This window comes from Lathyrus oleraceus, chromosome 3 (assembly GCF_024323335.1).
Source record: "Lathyrus oleraceus cultivar Zhongwan6 chromosome 3, CAAS_Psat_ZW6_1.0, whole genome shotgun sequence".
NCBI classification, from domain to species: domain Eukaryota; kingdom Viridiplantae; phylum Streptophyta; class Magnoliopsida; order Fabales; family Fabaceae; genus Lathyrus; species Lathyrus oleraceus.
Window position 1 is genome coordinate 477,099,797 of NC_066581.1, and position 24,401 is coordinate 477,124,197.

At 38.5% G+C, this 24,401-nt stretch overlaps 1 protein-coding gene and 1 non-coding gene across 2 annotated transcripts; both read left to right on the plus strand.

The window, feature by feature from the left end:
- The first annotated feature begins 4,602 nt into the window (after positions 1-4,602).
- On the plus strand, positions 4,603-7,066 carry LOC127131722 (uncharacterized). Its single transcript, XM_051060642.1, has 2 exons — positions 4,603-6,492; positions 6,782-7,066. Exons 1-2 carry the CDS (start codon positions 4,603-4,605, stop codon positions 7,064-7,066), a joined length of 2,175 nt encoding a protein of 724 aa, XP_050916599.1.
- A 16,866-nt stretch (positions 7,067-23,932) lies between these two features.
- On the plus strand, positions 23,933-24,039 carry LOC127134160 (small nucleolar RNA R71). The gene has a single exon (XR_007807919.1). It is a non-coding gene; the product is annotated as a small nucleolar RNA R71 (small nucleolar RNA).
- Positions 24,040-24,401: the final 362 nt, after the last annotated feature.

Sequence of the window (24,401 nt, forward strand, 5' to 3'; positions counted from 1 at the left end):
GATATTCTCAAAACCACTCATGAAGGTACCTCTAGAGTGAAGATGTCTAGATTGCAGCTGCTTACTACCAAGTTTGAAAATTTGAGGTTGAAAGAAGATGAGAGTATTCATGATTTCCATATGAATATTCTCGAGATTGCTAATTCCTCAGGTGCCCTGGGTAAGAAGATGTTAGATGAAAAGCTTTTCAGGAAAATTCTCAGGTCACTTCCCAAAAGATTTGCCATGAAAGTGACAATCATAGAAGAATCTCAAGATATTTGCAAGATGAGAGTGGATGAGCTAATTGGATCCCTCCAAACATTCGAGTTGGGAATGAGTGATGGATCTGAAAAGAAAGTCAAAAGCATAGCATTTGTGTCCAACACTGAAGATAAAAAGGAATAAAATAGTCATGTTACTGATGAAGGTATGTCAAATGACTTAGTGTTACTTGGAAGACAGTTCAATAAAATCCTGAAGAGGATGGATGTGAGGTCAAAGTCTAATGTCAAGAATAACTCATTTGACATCAGTAGGTCCAATGATGCTGGAAGAAGAACCAGATCTGGAGAAAAATCCGAACAGGGCAAAGGAATTCAGTGCCATGAATGTGAAAGGTATGTTCACATTAAAGCTGAATGTGGGACCTATCTCAAGAAACAGAAGAAGAGTCTTGCTGCTACTTGGTCTGATGATGACTCTAAAAGGGAAACGGAAGGAGAATCTGCCAATCTTGTGATTGCCTTGACTGGGAGATGGGATCCTGATGAAGATTCCAGTGATGATGAATTAACCTTTGATGAATTAGCTAATTCTTATAGGAAGTTGTGTTTTAGAAGTGAAGAAGTGTGTCAACAAGTGGAGAATCAGAAGAAACTGATAACCCAACTAGAGGATGAGATAACAGAACACTTAGAAACCATTTCTAATTTGAAGATTGAAGCCTTGTTCCTGAATTCCAAACTGGATGAGATGACTAAGTCTGTCAGAATGCTAAATAGTAGATCTGACACCTTAGACAAAATCCTCCAGGCTGGAAAGATGGCATGAGACATGACTGGCCTTGGGTTCAATGAACCTTCTCCTGATTGTAGTCCCTCTGATAGCAAACCAAAGATGTCACATCAGGTGTCTCAACATCATAAGGGAAGACAACATAAGCACTCAAAAGGAAAATACCAAAGATGGAGATGTCATTACTGTGGAAAATTTAGTCACATAAAACCATTCTGCTTTAGGCTGTATGGTTATCCCAGTCCTACTCATCAACCTAGACCCAAACAACACATCTCTTCTAACAGAAAATAGTGGGTTCCTAGGGTTGGTGCTACTAACTTGATAGCTCACACTTCCTTCAGAGTCTCAGCCAAAGAAGATTGGTACTTTGACAGTGGATGCTCCAGACACATGACTGGAAGCAAAAATCTGCCGGTTGACCTCCAATCTCATATCACCATCTATGTAGCTTTTGGTGATGGAGCAAAGGGTGAAATCAAGGGGATTGGAAAGCTAAACTGCTCTGGAGTTCCTAACCTTGATAATGTGTTGCTTGTTAAAGGATTGACTGCAAACCTTATCAGCATCAGTCAACTATGTGATCAAGGTCTTAATGTGAATTTCACAAAAACTGAATGCTTGGTTACTAATGCAAAAAACGAAGTGATCATGAGAGGAGTTAGATCTAAGGACAACTGATACATGTGGATTCCTCAAGAAACTAGCTATTCATCAATATGTGCTCTAGCTAAAGAAGAAGAAGTGAAACTATGGCATCAAAAAATGGGTCATCTATATCTTAAAGGGATGAAGAGGATCATATATGTTGAAGCTGTCAGAGGAATCCCAAAATTAAATATTGAAGAAGGAAGAGTATACGGTGAATGTCAGATTGGAAAGCAGACAATGATGTCACATCAGAAGATCAAACATGACAACACATCTAAAGTGTTGGAACTTCTCCACATGGACTTGATGGGGCCCATGGAGGTGGAAAGTCTTGGTGGAAAAAGGTATGCTTATGTTGTGGTGGATGACTTCTCCAGATATACCTTGGTGAATTTTATAAGGGAAAAATCTGATGTGTTTGATGTGTTCAAAGACCTTTTCCAAAGACTTCAAAGAGAAAGAGAGAGTCATGTTATCAGAATCAGAAGTGCTCAGGGGAAAGAATTTGAAAACAATAATTTTGCTGATTTCTGTTCATCTGAAGGGATTGGACATGAGTTCTCTTCTCCCATTACCCCTCAAAAAAATGGTGTGGTGGAAAGGAAAAATAGAACTCTCCAAGAATCTGCTAGAGCTATGATTCATTCTAAGAAGTTGCCTTACCACTTTTGGGCTGAAGCTATGAACACTGCCTGTTATGTTCACAATAGAGTAACCTTGAGAAAAGGGACCTCAACCACTTTATATGAAGTCTGGAAGGGAAGAAGACCTACTATCAAATACTTCCATGTGTTTGGTAGTAAATGCTATATCCTGGATGATCGTGAACAAAGAAGGAAAATGGACCCCAAGAGTGATGAAGGAATATTTCTGGGCTACTCAACAAACAACAAAGCCTTTAGAGTCTTTAATTCCAGAACTAAAGTTATGATGGAATCTATCAATGTTGTTATTGATGACCAAGAGACTGATGTCACAGACGATGTTGAAACATTTCTGAATGACGCCCCAGCTGAACCTTCTGATAAAAGTAGTGAGAGTGAGTCCACCCAGGATGAACCTGAAGCTAATGAAGTAAACAAGGGACCCTCTATCAGAATTCAGAAGGATCATCCTAAAGATCTCATTATAGGAGATCTAAATAAAGGAGTCACCAATAGATCAAGGGAACTGATCTCGCATACCTGTTTTGTGTCAAAGATTGAGCCTAAGAATGTTAAAGAATCTTTAACTGATGAATTCTGGATCAATGCCACGCATGAAGAGTTAGGGAAATTCAAGAGAAATGAAGTATGGGATTTGGTTCCAAGACCTGAAGGAATAAATGTTATTGGAACAAAGTGGGTATACAAGAATAAATCTGATGAAAACGGTGTGGTTACTAGGAATAAAGCAAGGTTAGTAGCTCAAGGATACACTCAAGTTGAAGGAGATGACTTTGATGAAACATTTGCACATGTAGCTCGCCTGGAGTCCATTAGATTATTGCTAGGAGTGGCATGTATTCTGAAGTTTAAACTGTTCCAAATGGATGTGAAAAGTGCCTTCTTAAATGGCTACTTGAATGAGGAAGTATATGTTGAACAACCAAAGGGATTCACAGATCCAAATCTTCCAAAGCATATGTATAAGTTGAGGAAAGCTCTTTATGGGTTGAAACAAGCTCCTAGAGATTGGTATGAGAGACTCACAGTGTTTCTCATTGACAATGGATATAGAAAGGGAGGCATTGATAAGACTTTATTTGTCAAAGATGAAGGAGGAAAGCTCATGATTGCTCAGATCTATGTGGATGATATTGTGTTTGGTGGGATGTCGAGTAAGATGGTTCAACATTTTGTTGAACAAATGCAGTCTGAATTTGAGATGAGTCTTGTTGGAGAACTAACTTATTTTCTTGGCCTGCAAGTCAAGCAGATGGAAGATTCTATCTTTCTATCTCAAAGTAAATATGCCAAGAATATAGTTAAGAAGTTTGGCATGGAGAATGCAAGCCACAAGAGGACACCTGCTCCTACTAATATGAAGTTGTATAAAGATGAAAATGGTGTCAATGTGGATCAAAGTCTCTACAGAAGCATGATTGGGAGTCTGCTATATCTTACAGCAAGCAGACCTGACATTGTGTTTGCTGTAGGTGTATGTGCTAGATATCAAGCTGAACCAAAGGTGAGCCATATAAACCAAGTGAAAAGGATCCTGAAATATGTCAATGGCATGTGTGACTATGGGATGCTATACACTCATGGATCTGATTCTGTGTTGTCTGGCTATTGATGTTGATTGGGATGGAAGTGTTGATGATAGGAAAAGCACATCAGGAGGATGTTTCTTCTTGGGGAACAATATAATATCATGGTTTAGTAAGAATAAAATTTGTGTTTCTCTGTCTATTGCTGAAGCTGAATACATAGTAGCTGGAAGTAGTTGTTCTCAACTGGTGTGGATGAAACAAATGCTGACTGAATACAATGTCACACAAGATGTCATGACATTGTACTGTGACAACTTGAGTGCTATAAACATCTCAAAGAACCCTATCCAGCACAGCAGGACCAAACATATTAATATCTGTCACCATTTTATTAGAGAACTTGTGGAGGATAAGATTGTACCCTTAGAGCATGTTGCTACTGAGATGCAGTTAGCTGATATTTTTACAAAGGCCTTGGATGCAAATCAATTTGAATTCCTGAGAGGGAAATTAGGGATTTTCATTTATGAAAATTTGTAGTAATTAATATGGAGTGGAAAAGTACTCAAATTACAGTCTATTTTCCTAAAATAAAGTGCCCCCATTATGGTAAATCATTATCTTGTATTGGAAATACCATCTATTCCATCTTCACACGCTACCCCCATAACCTCATTGCCTACTCCAACTATTCAATCTTCCTTTTCCTTCTCCACAAACCTCTGCTAGGGCAACCTTACTTTTTCCAGAAAAACTCTGAAATGTCACAACATCAAGATACATCTGCCTCTAAAAATACTAAGTCTAATCCAAAATTAAGTGTTCCTCCCATGGGCGTCCCTGATGATGAGATTCTGGATGTTTCTCCTCTCTCTGTTATTCCCGCAGCGGACATTGACTTGAACCAACCCATCACCATTGATGCCTCCGCTTATGCATGTTCCAATCAAGGTAATCCTTCTAGTATCCCGTTTAGTTCAACTCCTGTCACTAAGCATAAGGAAGGAACACATTATACTGATTGTGTTATAAGAGACCTAGTTACTAGAATTCTTAATGAAGGCCACTCTATGAAGGGGGTTTCTACTCCCCTTGCTCAAATGTATCCCCCTCCCGAGGTTGAAAAACCTAGTGGTAAGGGTGATGATTCCTCTAGTTCTGAAAAGGACTTGGCTGCTGAAGGGTTGCGCTCTCTAGGGAAAACCGTGCCTGACAAAGGTAAATCTGTGGCCTCTAATACAGCTAATGCTTCCCACTCTGAGAAGTATGATGATGCAAATATTGTGATTGATCTAGAGGATGGTAGCTCTGATGATCAAGAGGAAAGCTTGATTCATCACATAAAGCCAAGTGTGGCTAAACGCATGAAGACTCGCAAAGGGAAATCTATGGCTGAACTTATGTCAGCTAGAAAAGCTAAGAAGACTGCTGGTATTGGTCCCTCCAAACCATTGAGCAAGGTTGAAATAAAGAAGAGGAAGGTCAGAGATGATTCTGAGCCTGAAGAGGATGTTGAGGAAGATGTCCCTAACATCTCGTCTATGAAGAAAAGTACTGTTAGGAAGTCTCCTGTTAAAGTACCTGCTGTTCATTTGGATAACATCTCCTTCCATCTTGAGGATGGAGCCGCTAAGTGGAAATTTGTGATTCAGAGAAGGGTAGCTGTGGAAAGGGAATTGGGAAAAGATGTTGCTGATGTCAAGGAGGTCATGGACCTGATACAAGCTACTGGGATTTTGAAGATTATTGTTGGGTTCTCTCAATGCTACGAAGGTTTAGTCAAGGAATTTATTGTTAATATTCCTAAGGATATTTCTGATAAGAACAACAAGGAGTTCTGCAAGGTGTATGTGAGGGGTAAGTGTATAACCTTCTCTCCTACTGTTATTAATGATTTTCTAGGCAGAAATAATGAGGGTGCAGGAGAATTAGAGGTTACAGACAATCAAGTCTGTAGGGAGATTACAGCTAAGCAGGTGAAAGTTTGGCCTTTTAAAAAGCATCTTCCTATTGGGAAGTTGACTATCAAGTATGCTATCCTGCATAAAATAGGAGCTGCTAACTGGGTCCCTACCAACCATATCTCCACCATTGCTAATACTCTTAGGAGGTTTATTTTTGCTGTTGGGACAAAAATGAAATTTGACTATGGTAGATTTATGTTTGATCAAATCATCGAGCATGCAACTGCTAATGCAGTTAAGCTGCCAATTTCTTTTCCCTCTATGATCTGTGGAAATATCTTGAATCAACATCCTGGTATTCTGTGCTCAAATGATTTACCTAGTAGGAGAAAACCAGCTTTGTCTGTGCACTACAAACTCTTTGAAGGCAGTCATGTCGAGGATATTGTCATGACATCTGCAATGAGGAGGCCAGTCTCAAACGTTGGAGCAATTGCTGAGCTTAAGGAGACATGTAAAGAGCTAGGTGAAGGGATTAGGATAGCCACAGCTAGAAAACAATCTTGGGAAGCCTTGATTGAAAGGTTGGAGCAGGCTGAGGGTGAAAATGTTGAACATGCTAATGTCAGCCATGAAGAAGAAGCTGAAGCCCACACCTCTAGTGAGAGGTCTACTAACAATGATGATGCGAGTGATAATTCTGCTTCTGGAGATGCTAAAGAGGCTGCAAACTCAAGCTCTACTGAGGTAGCTCTGTTGGCTTTGATCCCTCATGTTTTGATGGTTTTCTTGGTTTTTTGTTGTTTTGGTGGATTTCTTTGTGTTTTTTTTGTTTGTTTCTCAACTTTCTTACAGCTGTGTATGTACTTGGTGATGTAACTCTTTAACTTTTGGTATTTCGGTTAATGACTAGATAGACATTTATTTTGTCTCTTTGGTCTCTTTTGGATAAAAAGGGGGAGAAGTAGTTGTAGATGTAGCTGAGTATCTTTGCTTAGCTCTGTAGTATTGTTGTTGCTCTGTTTGTCTGATACAGGGGGAGAATTCTGGTGTTTATTTGTTTGGTAAAGGGGGAGAATTCTCTGTGTTCTGTTTGTATGAAGCAGTATGGTTGTTGCTTGTTATGGACTGGCTTAAGGGGGAGCTCTTGTGTTCTGGGAAGTTGCATGGACTTGAGGGAGAGTACAAGCATTTGTGTGCCCTGATGTTTTCTAGTTGGTTCTTGCTAGTGTTGTATGTGCAAGTGCTTGTGTGTTTACTAGTTGTTATTTTTGCTAGTGACGTGTGTATGTTTTTTTCTGCTGCTGAACTGATGCTCTGATTGATTTCTTGTGGACTTGTGATTTGTTGTTTGTTTTAGCCAAAATTTGCCAAAGGGGGAGTTTATTGGTTCTATGAATTGGCATCAATTTTGGTAAAACATATTGTTATCACAAGATGTCACGCTTGTAGTCTTGACATGTGATATCAGCTTCCTGCAGGTTGTTTGATATGGTTATGCAGGATTTATTCAATATGTCAGACCTGATGTTACGACATGTGCATACAGAACATTCGGTCTGAACGTTATGTATTTTGTTGTTGCGCTTTTCATGCAAGTCTTTGTGTTCTTATGTGGAGATTGCATGCATTATTCAAGGAGTAATTCTATTTAAAGCCAGAATATTTTGTTTCCCAAAAAGGAATGATTCACTGCTATTTCTTAGGGAATATGCAATAAATAGAATTAAGGTTTCATGCTGCCCATGCCCATTTAGAAAGCTTCTATTTAAAGACTATGTAAACCCTGTTTTAGAGAATAGAAAATATGAACGTGAAGTGAGTGAGGATTAGGGTTTTAGTCATGTGTGAGTTTGAGAATTGTGAGCCATTCATCCATCTTGTTGATGCGTGAATTGGACTAAGTTTTGAGTTGTAATTTGTCCACTCTAAGCTTTGAAGTACGAGTGTATTTGTTTACTTGATTGAAGCTTTTAAGCAACATCAAGTGTGTGTCTTCTTTCTTTTTGGTATTTGTTCTAGTATCGCTGTTGTGATTGAGGGGGAATGAGTAAGGTCTCATGTCTAAGAGTTCTTAGATATAAATCACACGGGTAGAGATTAGGTGAAAAGACTGTAACTTGAAGTTGTTTGCTGAGAGTCTTTGAACTAATTCTGTTTAGTGGATTTCCTTTCTGGCTTGGTAGCCCCCAGACGTAGGTGTGTTTGCACCGAACTAGGTTAACAATTGCTTGTGTAATTTTTCAATTGTTTCCTGGTTTTTATTCTATTCATATTTCACTTATTATTCAGATATTAGTGTCGTGACATTACCTTCGACATCTCATATATGATACCAGAATTTCAGTCACTGCTAGGCAAGATCAATTTCCTAAGGAGATTCATCTCAAACCTTAATGGGAAGACGCAAGCTTTTTCACCATTGCTTCGACTCAACAAGGCAGGGTTCGAGTGGGGGCAGGCTCAACAAGAAGCATTTGATAAGATTAAAGCATACTTGAGTCATCCACCAATCTTGACACCACCTTGTAGAAATAAAAGTATGAGATTGTATATATCTGCATCTGACAAGACTTTAGGGAGCATGTTAGCTCAAGAGGATGATAATGGTGCCGGAAGAGCCATTTAATACCTTAGTAGAGTCTTAAATGATGCAAAAACTAGGTATAGCATAGTTGAAAAATTATGTTTATGCTTATATTTCTCTTGTCCAAAATTGAAGCATTATATAAAACTCGTTGATGTTTATGTTTCATCTCATTCCGACGTTATTAAACATATGTTATCCAAACCAATTTTGCTCAGTCGAATTGGAAAATAGGCGTTAGCATTAACTGAATTTTCTTTAACATACATGCCATTAAGAGTTGTTAAAGGACAAGTGGTAGAAAATTTTATAGTCGACCACTCCATAGATACAAATGCACTGAACTATCTCGAATTAGAACCTTGGAAGTTGTACTTCGATGGGTCTAGTCACAAGGATGGTACAAGCGTAGGGGTTGTAATTATTTCTCCTAATAAAATTCCAACAAAATTCTAGTACAGAGTAGAAGGTACCTGCTCAAACAATGAGGTTGAATATGAAGCCCTCATAGTAGGACTTGAAATAATGTTGGAATTGGGGGCAACTCGAGTCGAAATAATGGGTGACTCAGAGTTGGTCATAAAGCAGATCACAAAAGAATATAGATGTATTAAGTAGAATTTAATCATGTACTTCATAATAGCTAGTCGACTGCTAAATTTTTTTGAAATGGCTACTATTCGACACATACCTCGACTAGAAAATCAAGTGGCTAACGATTTAGCTCAGATGGCATCCAGGTATAAAATTTCAAAAGAAAATTTGCATAAAGTCATCGAAGTCAGAGGAAAGTTTGTGGCAACCAGATTAATACCCATAGACTTAGAAAAGACAAAGCTGGGATATGCTGATGAAGAGAATTTCGAAATATTGGCAATAGACAATTTGGCGGATGAAGATTGGAGGAAGCCAATAGTGGTGTATCTATAAAATCCAACGGCGTCTACTGATCGAAAGAACCAGGTATCGAGCATTGAGTTATGTTCTTTTAGGTATAGAGTTGTTTAAAAAATATCCTGAGGGAATTTTGCTTAAGTGCCTCAGTGGGTCAGAGGCGTACTTAGCCCTTTCGACTGTACATAGTGGAGCGTGTGGGGCACACCAAGTTGGTCATAAGATGAAATGGCTTTTATTTCACCAAGGGATGTATTTGCCTACTATGTTGAAATATTCTATTGAATTCACAAAGGGATGCCAAGAATGTCATATACATGCAGGCATACAACACGTCCCTGCAAGTGAATTACATTTTATCATCAAGCCTTGGCCCTTTAGAGGTTGGGCTTTAGATTTGATTGGGGAAATTTGACCTCCTTCATCTAAAAATCAAAGATATATATTAGGGGGAGTTGATTATTTTATGAAGTGGAGTGAAGCTATACCCTTACCAAATGTGAATCAAGAGGATGTGATCGAGTTTATCCAGAAGTACATTATTTATAGATTTGGAATCCCAAAGACGATTACAACAGATCAAGGGTCAATATTCACTGGTCGGAAAATGCAAGAATTTTCCAAATAAATGGGCTTCAAACTGTTAACTTCGACGCCTTACTATGATCAGGCCAATGGACAAGTTGAAGTTGCCAATAAAGTGATTATTGGTTTGATTAAAAAGCATGTAGGTAAGAAGCCTAAGAATTGGCCTAAAACTCTGGACTAGATTTTATGGGCATGTCGTACCTCTCCCAAAGAGGCCATTAAGTCAACCCCTTTTCGGCTAACCTTTGGCCATGGTGTTGTTCTACCAGTAGAAATTCACCTACAATCCATAAGGATTCAAAGGCACCATGAACTTCCAACAGAATCATATTGGAGCATGATGTTGGATGAATTGGTTGACTTAGATGAAGAAAGGTTAAATGCCTTGGAGTTGTTAAAATGGCAAAAGAAGAGAATAGAAATCTCTCATAATAAGAGGATAAAGGTCAAAAGTTTTACGCCTGAAGACTTGGTCTGGAAAGTGATCCTTCCAATGGATCGAAAGGATAGGGCCTTGGGGAAATGGTCCCCAGAGTGGGAAGGCCCTTTTCAGATTTTGCAGGTATTCTCTAATGGTGCCTATGAAATTGAAGAGCTTAATGAAGATAAACAAATTCTAAGAGTGAAAGGGAAATATTTGAAAAAATATAAACCAGTACTCCAAGAGATAAAAATAAGAGACAAATAGTTATATAAGTAAAACAAAGCCAATTTGGTAAAAATGCCAAAATGGTTATATTGAATTCGAAGGCCCAAAGGACCAATATTCATTACAAAGAAAAATTATTACCTTGCAAAATAGACAAGGAAAAAACTAGAAAGGAAGGTTGGCCTTGATCTGATGATACTTGGCTTTAAGAATCTCTAGACATTTCTCGCACAAAGATCTCTTCGATCGCAGGAGTTTGACGTCAGACTCAAGTTGTCAAGCATTTTTGACAAATTACATGCCAAATGATAGCTCTTGAGCCATTAAAGCTTCATCAAACTCTAAGATTTGATCTTTGCTTCTTTCGGCATCAGAGATCTTCGCCTGAAGTTCTTCTATTTGTTTCCTCCAGGAAGAAATATTACGATTATGACCTTCATTCTTTTCTTTGTTTTTCTGTTTGATCTGCTCCAATTCCATCGCCTTATTGGTAGATTCGATGGCAGCATCCCAGGCAGCAGCCTCAGAACCAGACTTCTTCTGAATTTCCCCTATGAGCTGAGGTAACAACTTATGATCCTCAATAGCTTGGTCGATCATAGTTCTTATCTCCAAGATAACATTGGCCACTTCAGGAGAAGCTTCCAACAGGTTAACTTGGCTAAGAAAATGCTTTAAAGTTAAAGGGGCAGAGGGATCAGCCAACAGCAACAGAAACAAGTCACCGTTTAAGACTTTGTCTTTGATCTTAGAAAGTACTTTGTCTGCAGGAGTGCTTGAAGGTTGATCTTCAAACACCTAAGTACTAAGGATTTTGTCAGAGGAACTTTCCCTACAACTTAACATAGCCTTCAAATACTCAAGGGGTTGGCTTAGTTTCAGAATAACCAATCTTTCTGCAGAAAGACCCCTAGTACTACTCGTCGAAACTTCGGCCGTTGGAACATCTTCCATAATTGGAGTGACAAGAGTTTGAGTTTTAGCTTGCTCTTCGCCTGCATTAGCCTCCCCCCTTCAAAGCCTTCGTTATCATTAAGGATTATGGTGGGGTTGCCTTCATTCTCCTCCCCCACAACCGTATCTTCGACATCTCCACCTTCTCCCTGAGGATTGTTCGTTCCTTCAGCTGTATGTAAATCATCCCCAAGGGAATCTTCGTCTTCAGCTAATTCATCCACAACCATGGGTTCTGGACTGCCTCCAGCCTCACCTTCTTCGATTGAATCAGTTTCGTGACCGGAGTCGCTGGTTTGAGAATGTTGAGTGGCAGTCTTTGGTGGTGAAGCATCAAAGGTCACCAGAGAGAGGTTGGTTAATCTCACTTATAGACCCCTTTTCAGATGATGGTCGATAAGTGGGTTTTCCAGCACTATTTAAAACACCTGGTGCAGAGACAGGCGCAAAGGAGGTTGTAGTCTTGGTTTGAACGACAATGCTTATGCCACCCTAAAATCAATACGATCGGAAATTATAAATGGCGAAAGACGGTAAACAAGTTATGTAAGGTAGAGAGAGGTTTGTTATACCTTGTCACCTTCGACCCAAGGGCTGGAGTTGTCGCTCTCACTTTGGTCCGCCGCTATCTTCGCTATTTCTTCAGGAGTAGGCTCTTGGATAACAAGTGCGGCAAGCCTTTTCCTTGGAAGTTTGGTTGGAGGCTGGTCTGAAGCATCAGAGGCCTTTGGATGTTGCTTTCTCTTCCTAGAAATTAGGTCGAGAACCAACGACAAATCCTCTTCATCAGATTCTATTATGACGGGGATATCACTAGATTTTTGGATTTTTAGGGGGCTTACTGGAGGTTTTCGAGCAACCTGATTTAAGAATGGGAATATTAGAATCATTAAAACACAACAAAAACAAAAGAAACAAGAAAGCAAAAGGATACCTTTACAGGCTTACTGCCTCCTTCAGTCTTCGACTCGACTGGTCTCTTAGTGGTGGGTTTTTTAGGTGGAACCTTGATAGCTAAATGAAAACAACATAAAACAGTTAGTGTTAGCTAAGAGTAAATGGCTTAAAAAGGGAGTTTACTTTGAGGGAAACCTCCTACGTCACACCTTCATATATGTACAATTCGATTCGGACATCCTCGATCCATATATGAAGATGCCCTTTGAAATTGTCTAGAGTATGCTTAGTCGCAACCACCCGCTGAGATTTTTTCTGAGATTGTTGTCGAAGTATTTTAATGGAATCTCCATAAATAAACCAATCTGGAAATAGAGGGGCAAGGGCCACTCCGAAGTCAGCATTAGGTAGTGGAGGAAACTTTAGGGGAAACAATTCAAGAGCCATTTCATAGCTTTTCTCATGAGGAACGTATGAAGGAATCTTTAGGTTTTCCATTTTCTTTGAAAAAATTTCTTTAAGCGTGACAGCTGCTTCGCGGATGGTTCAACTAAGATCATCAAGCCTATAGGAAGTTTCAAAGTAGTTTTGAAATGCTTGGATTTCTTTTATAAGCGTATAAGTACCTTTTCTGGTATTTTCCTACACAGGAAGAAAATCTTTATCAAATAGTTGAATGAAAGTGGTGACATCATATAATTCTTCGACGTAATACTTAGTCCACCATTTCCCAAACTCTCGACTGCAGAGGAAGTTGGGCTCGAAGTTGAATGGAGTAAGTTGGGTTCTGCCAGTATATTTGGCTATTTGTTTAAGGGCAGTAGCTTCGTTATGGACTGCATTATGGAGAATGAGACTATCCTTCTTGTCATATAGGAACTTTGGAAGGACCTGAACTAACCCAAACTGTCGAGCGACAAGGTTAAGTTGATATGTTATCAAAGTAACCTGAACCTTCGAAGGGTTGAGTCGAAGGGTTAGAATCCTAGGGGTAAAAAAGGCTTCCCAAATCAGCAAATATTTTGTCTCTTGTTTCTTGGATGGAGATATGAAGGTCCTGGTAAACCACTTGGGACCATGCTTCCTGAAGGCAAATGAGGCCATGCTCGAAGTGAAAGCATGGCGCTTAGAAAACAGTATTATACATCCCATGAAAGTCGGTTAGAGGGCTTGTCCTTCATCATTTGGAGTCAGCTGAGCTAGCCTTGTGCCTTCGACCCTTCTGTTTTTGATCTCCTCAGCATCTTCATCGACGAGGCCTTTGTTCGGCAAGCTGGCCTCGAAAGTGGCATTTAGCCAAAGTTGCAATAGCCAAAAAGGGCCAGACAAGAGAAGGTTCCCTTTGTCCCCCAAATTCTTCAGCTGAGCCACTCCATAGCTCAAGGATTCGTAAAGACTTTCCAAGATCATCTCGCTTAGGCAGATATCGTGCTCCAAGTGTAGTTGGTTCGCCAAAGTGAGGTATTTCTTGGCAACTTGTAGGGATTTCGAACAAAAAAAGGAGTGGGACAACCACAGGGCTAAAAAGGCTATATGCCCCACGTTGGAGACAATGTCAATATCTTTATCATGGTAATGAGCAATGTGTGTCAAGTACGCTGCTCTAGTGGTCGAAAAGGCGATGGTGTCCATAGAGTCAATATCGGGATCATAAGTGTGTCCAGTAGGCTTCATCCCTATGATGGAGGCTATGTTGAAAAGGGTTGGCATGGCCATACCACAAGGAAGGTGGAAAGTGTAATTTGTATTGTCCCAGAAGTACAATGAAGAAATCAACATAGGAGTGTTGTACTCTAAATTCAGCTTCGACAACATAATCAGGTCATAAATTCATATATCTTTCCAAGCTTGGGCCTTAGATTTCTCTACTTTAGTTAACCAATTGAGATAATCAGTAGGATCTTTAAAGGTGGGAGTAGCACGGAAAGCTCTGAAACCATTATTCATAAATCTTAGATCTATAATATCACCAACCTTAGGGTTTTCGGTGGAGGTGGTTTCAGTTCTGGGGTTTCTAGCTTTCCCTATGGGTTTACATTTGTGGTAACAAGGAACGAATCCTCTAAGCTTACTAGAATCAGCATCTAAATCAGCTAAGGCTCCAGATAATGCATAGTTCTTTCCAGAAATAGAGACAGGAATGAGTACCTGAGAAGCGTAAATTCTACGATGTTCTTCTGTTTAGGGCTCTAGTATATATTGTCGGTTGCCAACCGCGAGTGGAGCACACAACATGGCAAATGGAGGAAGTTCGGAGATCTTCTTTGGAGCTTTTGTCCTGTTGGTGGTGGTTTTGACAGATACACTTGTTCCCTTAAGAGCTTTGCTTGAGGTTTCCATTGTTAGAGCTTGAAGGAAATCTGAGTTTAGTTGAAGAATGTTTGAAGAAAGAAAAGCTAGAGTATTTGGAAATTCAGAAGGCGTAAAAATGTGAAATGGGTAAGTTGGTGAGTTTTATAGGCACGCTTGGAAGGAGGAGCATTTCAAATCAGTATTAATGGTTGACAAGTTAGTGGGACACATGTCTTCCTTAGGCAGTGTGATGGAGATGTCAATTAATGTTGCAACCCATGATTTACTAGAGTCTAGGAAACGTGATGAGTGAAAAGATTAGGTTGTGGGATGAAAGGACGTGGGTAGGAAAAAGATAATGATGACTCTGACGTCACCAGACAAGTTGGAGAAACTGAATTTTTTTGCTAACATTGGGACGTGATGTCAGAGTTATTAAGGCGTCGAAACAAGGTCTCAAAAAATGTCTTTTTCTCATAAGTGTCAAAAATAACATTTTTATGGGGCAATTTGTTAGCTCATATTTTCGACGCCCATTAAGAATTACCAAAAAAGGAAATCATATGTATATCTATTTTTGACTAGGAGGTGGTATTCGACCAGCTGGGGGTGATTCGACTAGGCAAGGTTGATAAGGATCAGCATGCAGTTGAGAATCCAAAAAGATCTCTTAAAAAATAGTTGAAAATGATTTTCGATCAAAGATTCAAAATTCAAATAAGGGAGGGAACTTCTTCCTTATTAGAAACCGTTGAGAGTACACGTGGAGCATAGTAGATAATTGCTTACATGCAAGGCACCATGTGTCTCGACGTGATTGAAGAACCATCAGAAACGGTTATCTCGATCCAATATAAACATAAAATCTTAGTGTGATAAAAGTGTCTGTCAAAGTATGTACAAAAACCTGTAAATTTACCAAGTACTCGTGTGGAGAAGAATCGTAAATCACAGAATGTATGTTTTTTTACACCATTGTTAGTTACTTCAAAGCAATACAAATTTATCTTTACTTTTTTTCTCCCAGAAATATACTTCTTTACTTCTTCATTCCAAAGACTTTTCTTTTACTTTGTCATTTACAGTCTTAAGATTTCCTTGCTTTCAAAATTTACTTTTGTCAATTGTTTATCATTACAAGTCCTTTACAATTTCTCTCATTCATATCAACCCTTTTTATTAGTTTTCAAACTCTAATTTACGCTTATTATTGGAGTGTTTGTTATTATCAAAACTCATTTTCAAAACAATTAGCACATGTCCTAGGATCAATCTGATCAATCCTGCAAGTAACCAAATTTAGAAATTTGGAAGATCAATGGTTGTTTATCGATTTTCAAGGTAAATAGCGTGTCTCTATGTTAATGACATATTGCTAGCATGGAGCTATTCATATGAGATAGCTAAATTCAAGAAGGTGATGATGAATGAGTTTGAGATGACTGATCTAGGAAATATAACATATTTTCTAATGATGTAGATTATGTACTTATATAAGGATATAATCTTACATCAGCTGAAGTATGAACTTGAACTTCTAAAGAGATTTAAGCTGATGAACTGCAAGTCTGCAATCACACCTGCTGAAATAAATCACGAGTTAGATTTTGATGTTAAGGGTGATGATGTAGATGCTACAACTTGATTAGGGGGAAAAATAAAACTAAAATCGGATCTAGATTAAATATCAAATAACGCGGATATCGGTATGTAGTTCTTCGTAATTAGGGAATCAAATCTTCGTTGGTTTCTTAGTTTTAAAATAAGTCTTCTCAGTAGACACTATTGATTAAAAGTCTTTTCTCAAACTCTCGCTCTGTTGAATCAGACTATGACTTTATATTAACGTACGCTCTCACAATTTAGTTAAATCTAAAATCACTTTTTGAAAATAATAGAATCTATAGAAACTCTTTTTATTAAAATACTAACCGTTTAAACACCCTCGTCTCAAACTCTCGCTCTGTTGACTTAGATTATATGATTAAACTTAAATGCTTAACTCTCGTCCTCACATTTAATCCTTAAAAATACTTTTTGAAAATGATTAGAATTAAATTAACTCTAAAAATTGCTTTCGCCCTGGTTTAAAGTTAATGTCCAATTTACACTGTCCAGTTAAAAGCTCAAACCGTCGTTCTATTGATTTTAACTTCTTTATGTCTTTTACTCTCGTACAAAAACTTTGGTATTAACTCTGTAAATTGAGACCATAAAAAGAGTGACTATATTTTTAAATAAATTTAAACCAACTCAGTTTTGATTCCTTTATTCCGCTTACTTTACATACCGATATCTAAATTAATTAGCCGGACATGCTAAACAGGCCTAAACAATTATTATGCCTAAATACAGCCATATCAGACAAACAATATTGATAAACAGCAGTACAGAGCATATATAAATTAAAACAATAAATTAATGAACCTGTAAAATTAATAGAAATCTTGGTTGTTCCCTAACTTCGATGCTTGAACACTCCACCACAAACCGGTTGGATTTGTTCTTCACAATCTTCGATCAAACAGAAAAATAAAAACGAAGGAATAAAATACTATGACCTAACGTAAGGTTAGATCCAGTACAAACTACACAATAGTTTCCGGTGTAGAAACTAGTGTGAAAGAAAATAAATTCAATGCTTTGGAAATTAACTAGAAAAGAAAAGGAAATAAAAAAATGCTAAGAAAGTAGAATGCTGGAAAATATATTGCTGTAAAAGCTTGCACGGCGAAAAAAAAAAGTGTGTCTCCGGCAGGGAACCACATAAGGTCTATTTATATTCATCCATTTAGTAACCGTTTCCCAAAAGTTCCTTCAGTAGGTTTTCTAGCGTGTCAACGAGTCAGAGGAAGAATAGGAGAGAACGTGCTTCTGTTACGCGTCAAAGCCAAAAAAATAGGAGTGGGGGTGTGACGTCCGCCACACCATGTGTTACGCTCGTAACACTAAGCAGAGGGGCGTGACGCTCGTCACACCATGTGTGGCGGTCGTCACAGCGCTTCAGCGCTTCTCCTTGTAGTTGTGGGCTGGGCTTTAGTGGAACGCTTTTCCTAGAGAATCCTCTTTTTGCACCCCATTTTCTTTCTTTTTTCACATATACTTTAAATAATGTTACCTAAAATAAATAGAAGGAAAATACCAAGTAATATCGAATAATATAAAATAAATCGAATCAAATAATAATATTATTTAATTAAATCGAGTCCAAAAATGTGATATAGTTTCATGTTATCAAACTCCCCCATACTTAGACTTTTGCTTGTCCTCAAGCAAGATACAATATAGAAGTCGTTTTAAAATATTAGCCAGATGAAATTTCTAAACACACATCAATTCGTAATAGGTTGAAAGTAAATCTCGTTTAGAAATAACCTGAGCTTAATCTTAACATCAACAACTACCGTTACAACATCAGATAACCCCACCTTATGCAAACCAGTTCGAGCCACGCTATTATAGCTATCCTAGTTAGTTTACTCTTATTTCATCCGTTTTCATTCTTGCAAAATCATATTAACCCCTTTATCTTTTCGCGCACATAGTGGAGTAACCGGTTAGCGATTCTGATCCCCTTTTAGCTAGAAGTTCTGGTACATAAGTTGGATAACTTCGTTATTTAGTCCATTGCAAATTGTGGGGGATCGGATCGTAGTCCGCCCTACCAAGTTCAGCACCAGAAACCGCTGAACCAACTCACAATGGATCGTTCATACAATGTTTTTGTAGGGTCCGCAACCTTTGGATTAAATGATCGGGTAAGGATCACCTAACTTAATTAGTGCATTTCCTGATTTTTAATATATATTGTTTTGGATTAAATGATCGGGTAAGGATCACCTAACCTTTGGATTAAATCTTTAATCATCGGCTCTCCATGTAGTTTGCTATTAAGATGGTGCCGACTTCTCGTATAAACTACTCGGGGTTACTATAAAACTAAAAGTTCAAGGAATTGGTATAATAGGTACTTAGCCTGATCTAACATGTTGAGGTTTTTAGAGCGTTGGGGCGGTAATAATTTTGTCTTAATTTCACTCAAGGTTTATAAAATAAGCAACCTTTATACTTATCGAGTGTGTTAAATTTTTGTTATGGCTCAAGAAAATTGAGGGGAGTGGATAATAAAGATTTTTCACACTAGGGACTCGACTTAAAATAAATATATTATATATATTTTTTTTATAAGTTAATAAAAGGGAAATAACAATGAATGGGAAATAACATACTTGAAAGAGGAATGTTGAAAGAGAAATAATCATAACGGAAACAAAGTTTTTCCCCCCCACACTTAAATGAAACATTGTCCCCAATGTTTTAAAGAAAAGCGAAAAGAAAGGAAAAATAAATAAATATGCTCAAGGAAAAGAAAAACAAGAATTTAGTCAGGATTTGGCCAGATGCCGAAAGAAGAAAAGAAGAAAAGTTTTATAAAATAAATTAAATGAAGAATGAATACTGAATAAAATCAAAAGAATAATCAAAGAAAAGAAAAAATAGGAAAAATTTGTGGGTTGTCTCCCACGAAGCGCTTTGTTTAATGTCGCAAGCTCGACATAAAACTATTAAATGTTAATCTATAAATTTAGGAGACAATACGTCTAAGTGCAGGACTCGCGAGTCTTCATTGTTTTCATCATAGTGATAATGTTTCAGACGCTGCCCGTTTACGATAAATGCTTCAATAGATTTTCCCTTAATTTCCACAGCCCCACTAGGAAAGACATTAGTGACTTGGAAAGGGCCTGACTATCTAGAGCGTAGTTTTCCTGGGAATAACTTAAGTCTAGAGTTAAACAATAGGACTACATCGCCTTGTTTGAAAGTTTTCCTTGATATGCGTTTATCATGCCATTTTTTCGTTCTTTCCTTGTAGATTCTGGCATTTTCGTATGCGTCTTGTCTAAGTTCCTCTAATTCATTTATATCAAGAATTCGCTTTTCATCGGCGGCCTTATAGTTTACATTTAAATTTTTAATAGCCCAATAGGCCTTATGTTCTAACTCTACTGGGAGGTGGCAATATTTACCATAAATAAGCCTAAATGGGGTTGTTCCTATGGGAGTTTTGTAAGCGGTTTGATATGCCCATAAAGCTTCGGGTAATTTTGATGACTAGTCTTTCCTTGAGGTGGCGACTGTTTTTTCCAATATCTGTTTAATTTCTCTGTTAGACACTTCCACTTGTCCACTGGTTTGCGGATGGTAAGGTGTCGCTACTCGATGTTTTACACCATACTTAAACAATAATTTTTCGAGTATCTTAGATATGAAATGCGATCTACCATCACTGACGACTATTCTTGGGACACCAAATCTTGGAAAGATTATATTCTTAAAGAGTCTAGTTACTACTCGTGTGTCGTTTGTTGGAGAAGCTATAACTTCAATCCATTTTGATACGTAGTCAACCGCTACGAGTATGTACTTGTTACCGAAAGAAGGTGGGAAAGGTCCCATGAAATCTATTCCCCACACGTCGAAAATTTCTACTTCCAAAATGCCCTTTTGTGGCATCTCGTCACGTCTATATATGTTTCCTGTGCGTTGACACCTATCACATTTCTTGACAGCAACATGCACATCCTTCCATATGTTTGGCCAATAAAGCCTGGCTTGTAGGATTTTAGAGCAGGTCTTGGATGTACTTGCGTGTCCACCATAAGGAGCGGAATAACAATGTTGGATTATACTTTCTATCTCTTCTTCAGGTATACAGCAACGGAAAATACCATCGGGGCCTCTTTTGAAAAGTAAAGGGTCATCCCAGTAATAATGTTTTATGTCATGGAAGAATCGTTTCTTTTGTTGGTAGGATAAATCAAGTGGAACCACTCCGGCGGCTAAATAATTGACAAAATCAGCGTACCATGGTGTAACGCATACAACCAAGGTGGTCTCTACCTGTTCATCAGCTCTATTTTCTTCCAAATTAGCTATAAGTTTATCGTACGAGAAGTCATCGTTGATCGATGTTCTTTCCGGTTCCAGGTTTTCAAGTCTAGAGAGGTGATTTGCTACTACGTTTTCAGTTCCTTTTTTATCTTTGATTTTCAAATCAAATTCTTGTAGCAACAAGATCCACCTTAGGAGTCTAGGTTTAACGTCTTTTTTTTGTTAAGAGGTACTTAATGGCAGCATGGTCAGTGTAAACGATTATTTTAGCTCCGACCAAGTAAGAACGAAATTTATCTAGTGCAAATACTACTGCTAAAAGTTCTTTCTCGGTCGTGACGTAATTCATTTGCGCTTCATCTAGGGTTCTGCTTGCATAATATATGACGTGAAGTTTTTTATCCTTTCGTTGTCCTAAAACAGCGCCTACGGTGTAGTCACTTGCGTCACACATTATTTCGAATGGTTCATTCCAATCCGGAGTCTGCATTATAGGCTCGGAGATCAATGCTTGTTTAAGTGTTTGAAATGCTTCTAAACATTTATTGTCAAAGGTGAATTCAGCGTATTTCATTAATATTCCGGTTAAAGGTTTAGTTATTTTAGAGAGATCTTTAATGAATCGTCGGTAGAAACCGGCATGTCCTAAGAAGCTTCGTACTTCTCTCACAGTTTTCAGAGGTTGAAGGTTTTCGATTACTTCTATTTTGGCTTTGTCTACTTCAATTCCTCTATTTGATATGATGTGTCCTAAAACAATTCCTTCTTGTACCATAAAGTGACATTTTTCCCAATTAAGTACTAGGTTTACTTTTACACATCGTTCTAGAACTCTTTCTAGGTTTTCAAGACATTCTTCGAAACTTTGCCCGCATACGGAAAAGTCATCCATAAAGAATTCCATGATGTTTTCGAGAAAATCGGAGAATATTGCCATCATGCACCTTTGGAAGGTTGCAGGAGAATTGCACAAGCCAAACGACATTCGTCGATAAGCGAAGGTACCAAAAGGACACGTGAACGTTGTCTTTTCTTGGTCATCAGGATGAATTGGTATTTGAAAGAAGCCTGAGTAACCGTCCAGATAGCAGAAATAAGAATGCTTGGCTAATCGTTCTAACATCTGGTCTATGAATGGTAAAGGAAAATGATCTTTTCAGGTTGCTTTGTTTAGCTTCCTATAGTCAATGCACATTCTCCATCCCGATTCGATTCATTTGGTTATAGTTTCTCCTTTTTCATTTTTGATCACGGTTATACCCCCTTTCTTTGGTACTACGTGTACAGGGCTAACCCATTTGCTATCAGATATAGGATATATGATACCTGCCTCTAATAACTTCGTTACTTCCTTCTTCACTACCTCACTCAGGATCGGGTTTAGTCTCCTCTGATGTTCCCTAGAAGTTTTACAGTCTTCTTCTAGAATGATGCGGTGCATACAAATAGAAGGACTTATCCCTTTAAGATCGGTGATGTTGTATCCTAGTGCGGTTGGATATTTTCTTAAGATATGTAGGAGTTTTTCGGTTTCGAGTTTTCCTAGGTCTGCATTGACTATCACTGGTCGTTCAAGTTCTGAATCTAGGAATTCATATCTCAGAATTTTGGGAAGTGTTTTCAGGTCGAGGGTTGGTTTCTTAAGGCATTGCGTAGGATCCGATGTTATTGCTAAACATTGGTTCAGTCTGTCTTCTACACGATAGTCAGACAATTTGTCTTTTTCTAATTTTGTTTCTTTTATGCATTCATCAATGATATCCATGGAGTAACATGTGTCATCTATTGCAGGTGCTTTCAAAAATTTGGAAAGAATGAACTCAATTTTCTCTTCTCCTACTTCGAAAGTGAGTCGTCCTCGTTTTACGTCTATGATAGCATCGACGGTTGCTAAGAAGGGTCTTCCCAATATAATGGGGGTAACTTCATCTTCTCTTATGTCCATAATTATAAAATCGGTGGGAATGTAGAATTGACCTATGCGCACGGGAACGTTTTCAAGAATTCCTACGGGATATCTAACGGAATGATCTGCTAATTGCACAGACATTTTAGTTGGTCTTAATTCTCCCATTTCAAGTCTCTTGCATATGGACAAGGGCATAACACTGATACCGGCTCCTAAATCGCATAGAGCTTTGTCTATGACAAATTTTCCTATGTGACAGGGTATAGAGAAACTACCAGGATCTTTAAGTTTAGGAGGCATATTTTGGATTATCGCGCTGCACTCAGCAGTGAGTGTAACGATTTCGCTATCTTCAAGTTTCCTTTTATTAGAAATAATTTCTTTTAAGAACTTAGCATATGAGGGCATCTGTGTAATAGCTTCTGTAAAAGGAATGGTGACGTTTAATTGTTTCAGTAGGTCAACAAATTTTTTAAATTGGCCCGCGTCTTTGGATTTAATTAGCCTTTGAGGATAAGGGATAGGTGGTTTGTAAGGCGGAGGAGGTACATAAGGTTCTTTATTTTCTACGGTTTCCTTATTACTCTCTTCCTTTTCCTTAGGTTTACTTTCTTCCTCAGTTGACTTTTTAGAGTTTTGGTTCTCAATCCTTGGTTCAGACGGTCCTTCTACCTCTGTTCCACTTCTTAATATAATTGCATGAGCGTGGCTTTTCGGGTTAGGTTGAGGCTGTCCAGGAAATGTACCAGTTGGGGCAGCAGTAGGCGCTTGTTGTTGAGCTACTTGCGAGATTTGTGTTTCCAGCATTTTGTTATGGGTAGCCAGGGCATCTACTTTACTTTCTAGTTGTTTAATCTGTTCGGTAGTGTGTACATTCTGGTTTAAGAAATCTTTATTCGTTTGCTGTTGAGAAGTTATGAAGTTCTCCATCATGATTTCCAAGTTGGATTTCCTAGGAACGTTATTGTTAGACGTAGATGGGGTCGACTTTTGATATCCGGGAGGTATAGCTGGGGCTTGACTGGGAGCTTGACCTGGTGCGTATAAATCATTATTACTCTTATATGAAAAATTAGGATGGTTCTTCCAGTTTGAGTTATAGGTATGCGAGTAGGGATTTCCTTGAGCATAGTTCACTTGCTCTGCTTGGATTCCTGTTAGGAGTTGACAATCTGTAGGAGTGTGACCTTGGATTCCACAGACTTCACAATTTTGAGTTACGGCAACCACGGTGGCTGGAGGTGATACATTTAAACTTTCAATTTTGTGGGCAAGAGCATCCACTTTTGCATTAACATGATCAAGGCTACTTATCTCGTAAATACCTCCTTTTGTTTGAGGTTTTTCTACCATTGTTCGGTCGTTTCCCCACTGATAATGGTTTTGGGCCATGCTCTCAATAAGTTGATAAGCGTCAGCGTAAGGTTTATCCATAAGCGCACCACCGGCGGCGGCGTCTATTGTTAACCTTGTGTTGTACAAGAGACCATTATAAAAGGTATGAATTACTAACCAGTCCTCTAAACCATGGTGTGGAGAAAGTCTCATCATGTCTTTGTATCTTTCCCAAGCTTCGAAAAGAGACTCGTTATCTTTCTGCTTAAATCCATTTATCTGGGCTCTTAACATAGCTGTTTTGCTTGGAGGAAAATATCGGGCAAGAAAGACTTTCTTCAACTCATTCCATGTGGTGACTGAGTTGGAAGGAAGAGACTGAAGCCATCTTCTAGCTTTATCTCTTAACGAGAAAGGAAAGAGACGAAGTCGAATTGCCTCTGAAGTGACACCATTAGCTTTAACAGTATCATCGTATTGGACAAATACGAATAAATGAAGGTTTGGATCCTTGGTAGGATTTCCAGAGAATTGATTTTGTTGCACTGCCTGCAACAGCGAAGGTTTAAGTTCAAAGTTGTTTGCTTCGATTGCGGGTGGAGCAATACTCGAATGCGGCTCATCTTGCGATGGAGCGGCGTAATCTCGAAGAGCAC

Excerpts from the sequence above, each read along its gene's own strand:
- LOC127131722 (XM_051060642.1), top strand. The coding sequence starts at position 4,603 with ATGTCACAACATCAAGATACATCTGCCTCTAAAAATACTAAGTCTAAT. Across the intron at positions 6,493-6,781 it reads CAAACTCAAGCTCTACTGAG|GGGGAGAATTCTGGTGTTTA; the intron begins GTAGCTCTGTTG and ends TGTCTGATACAG.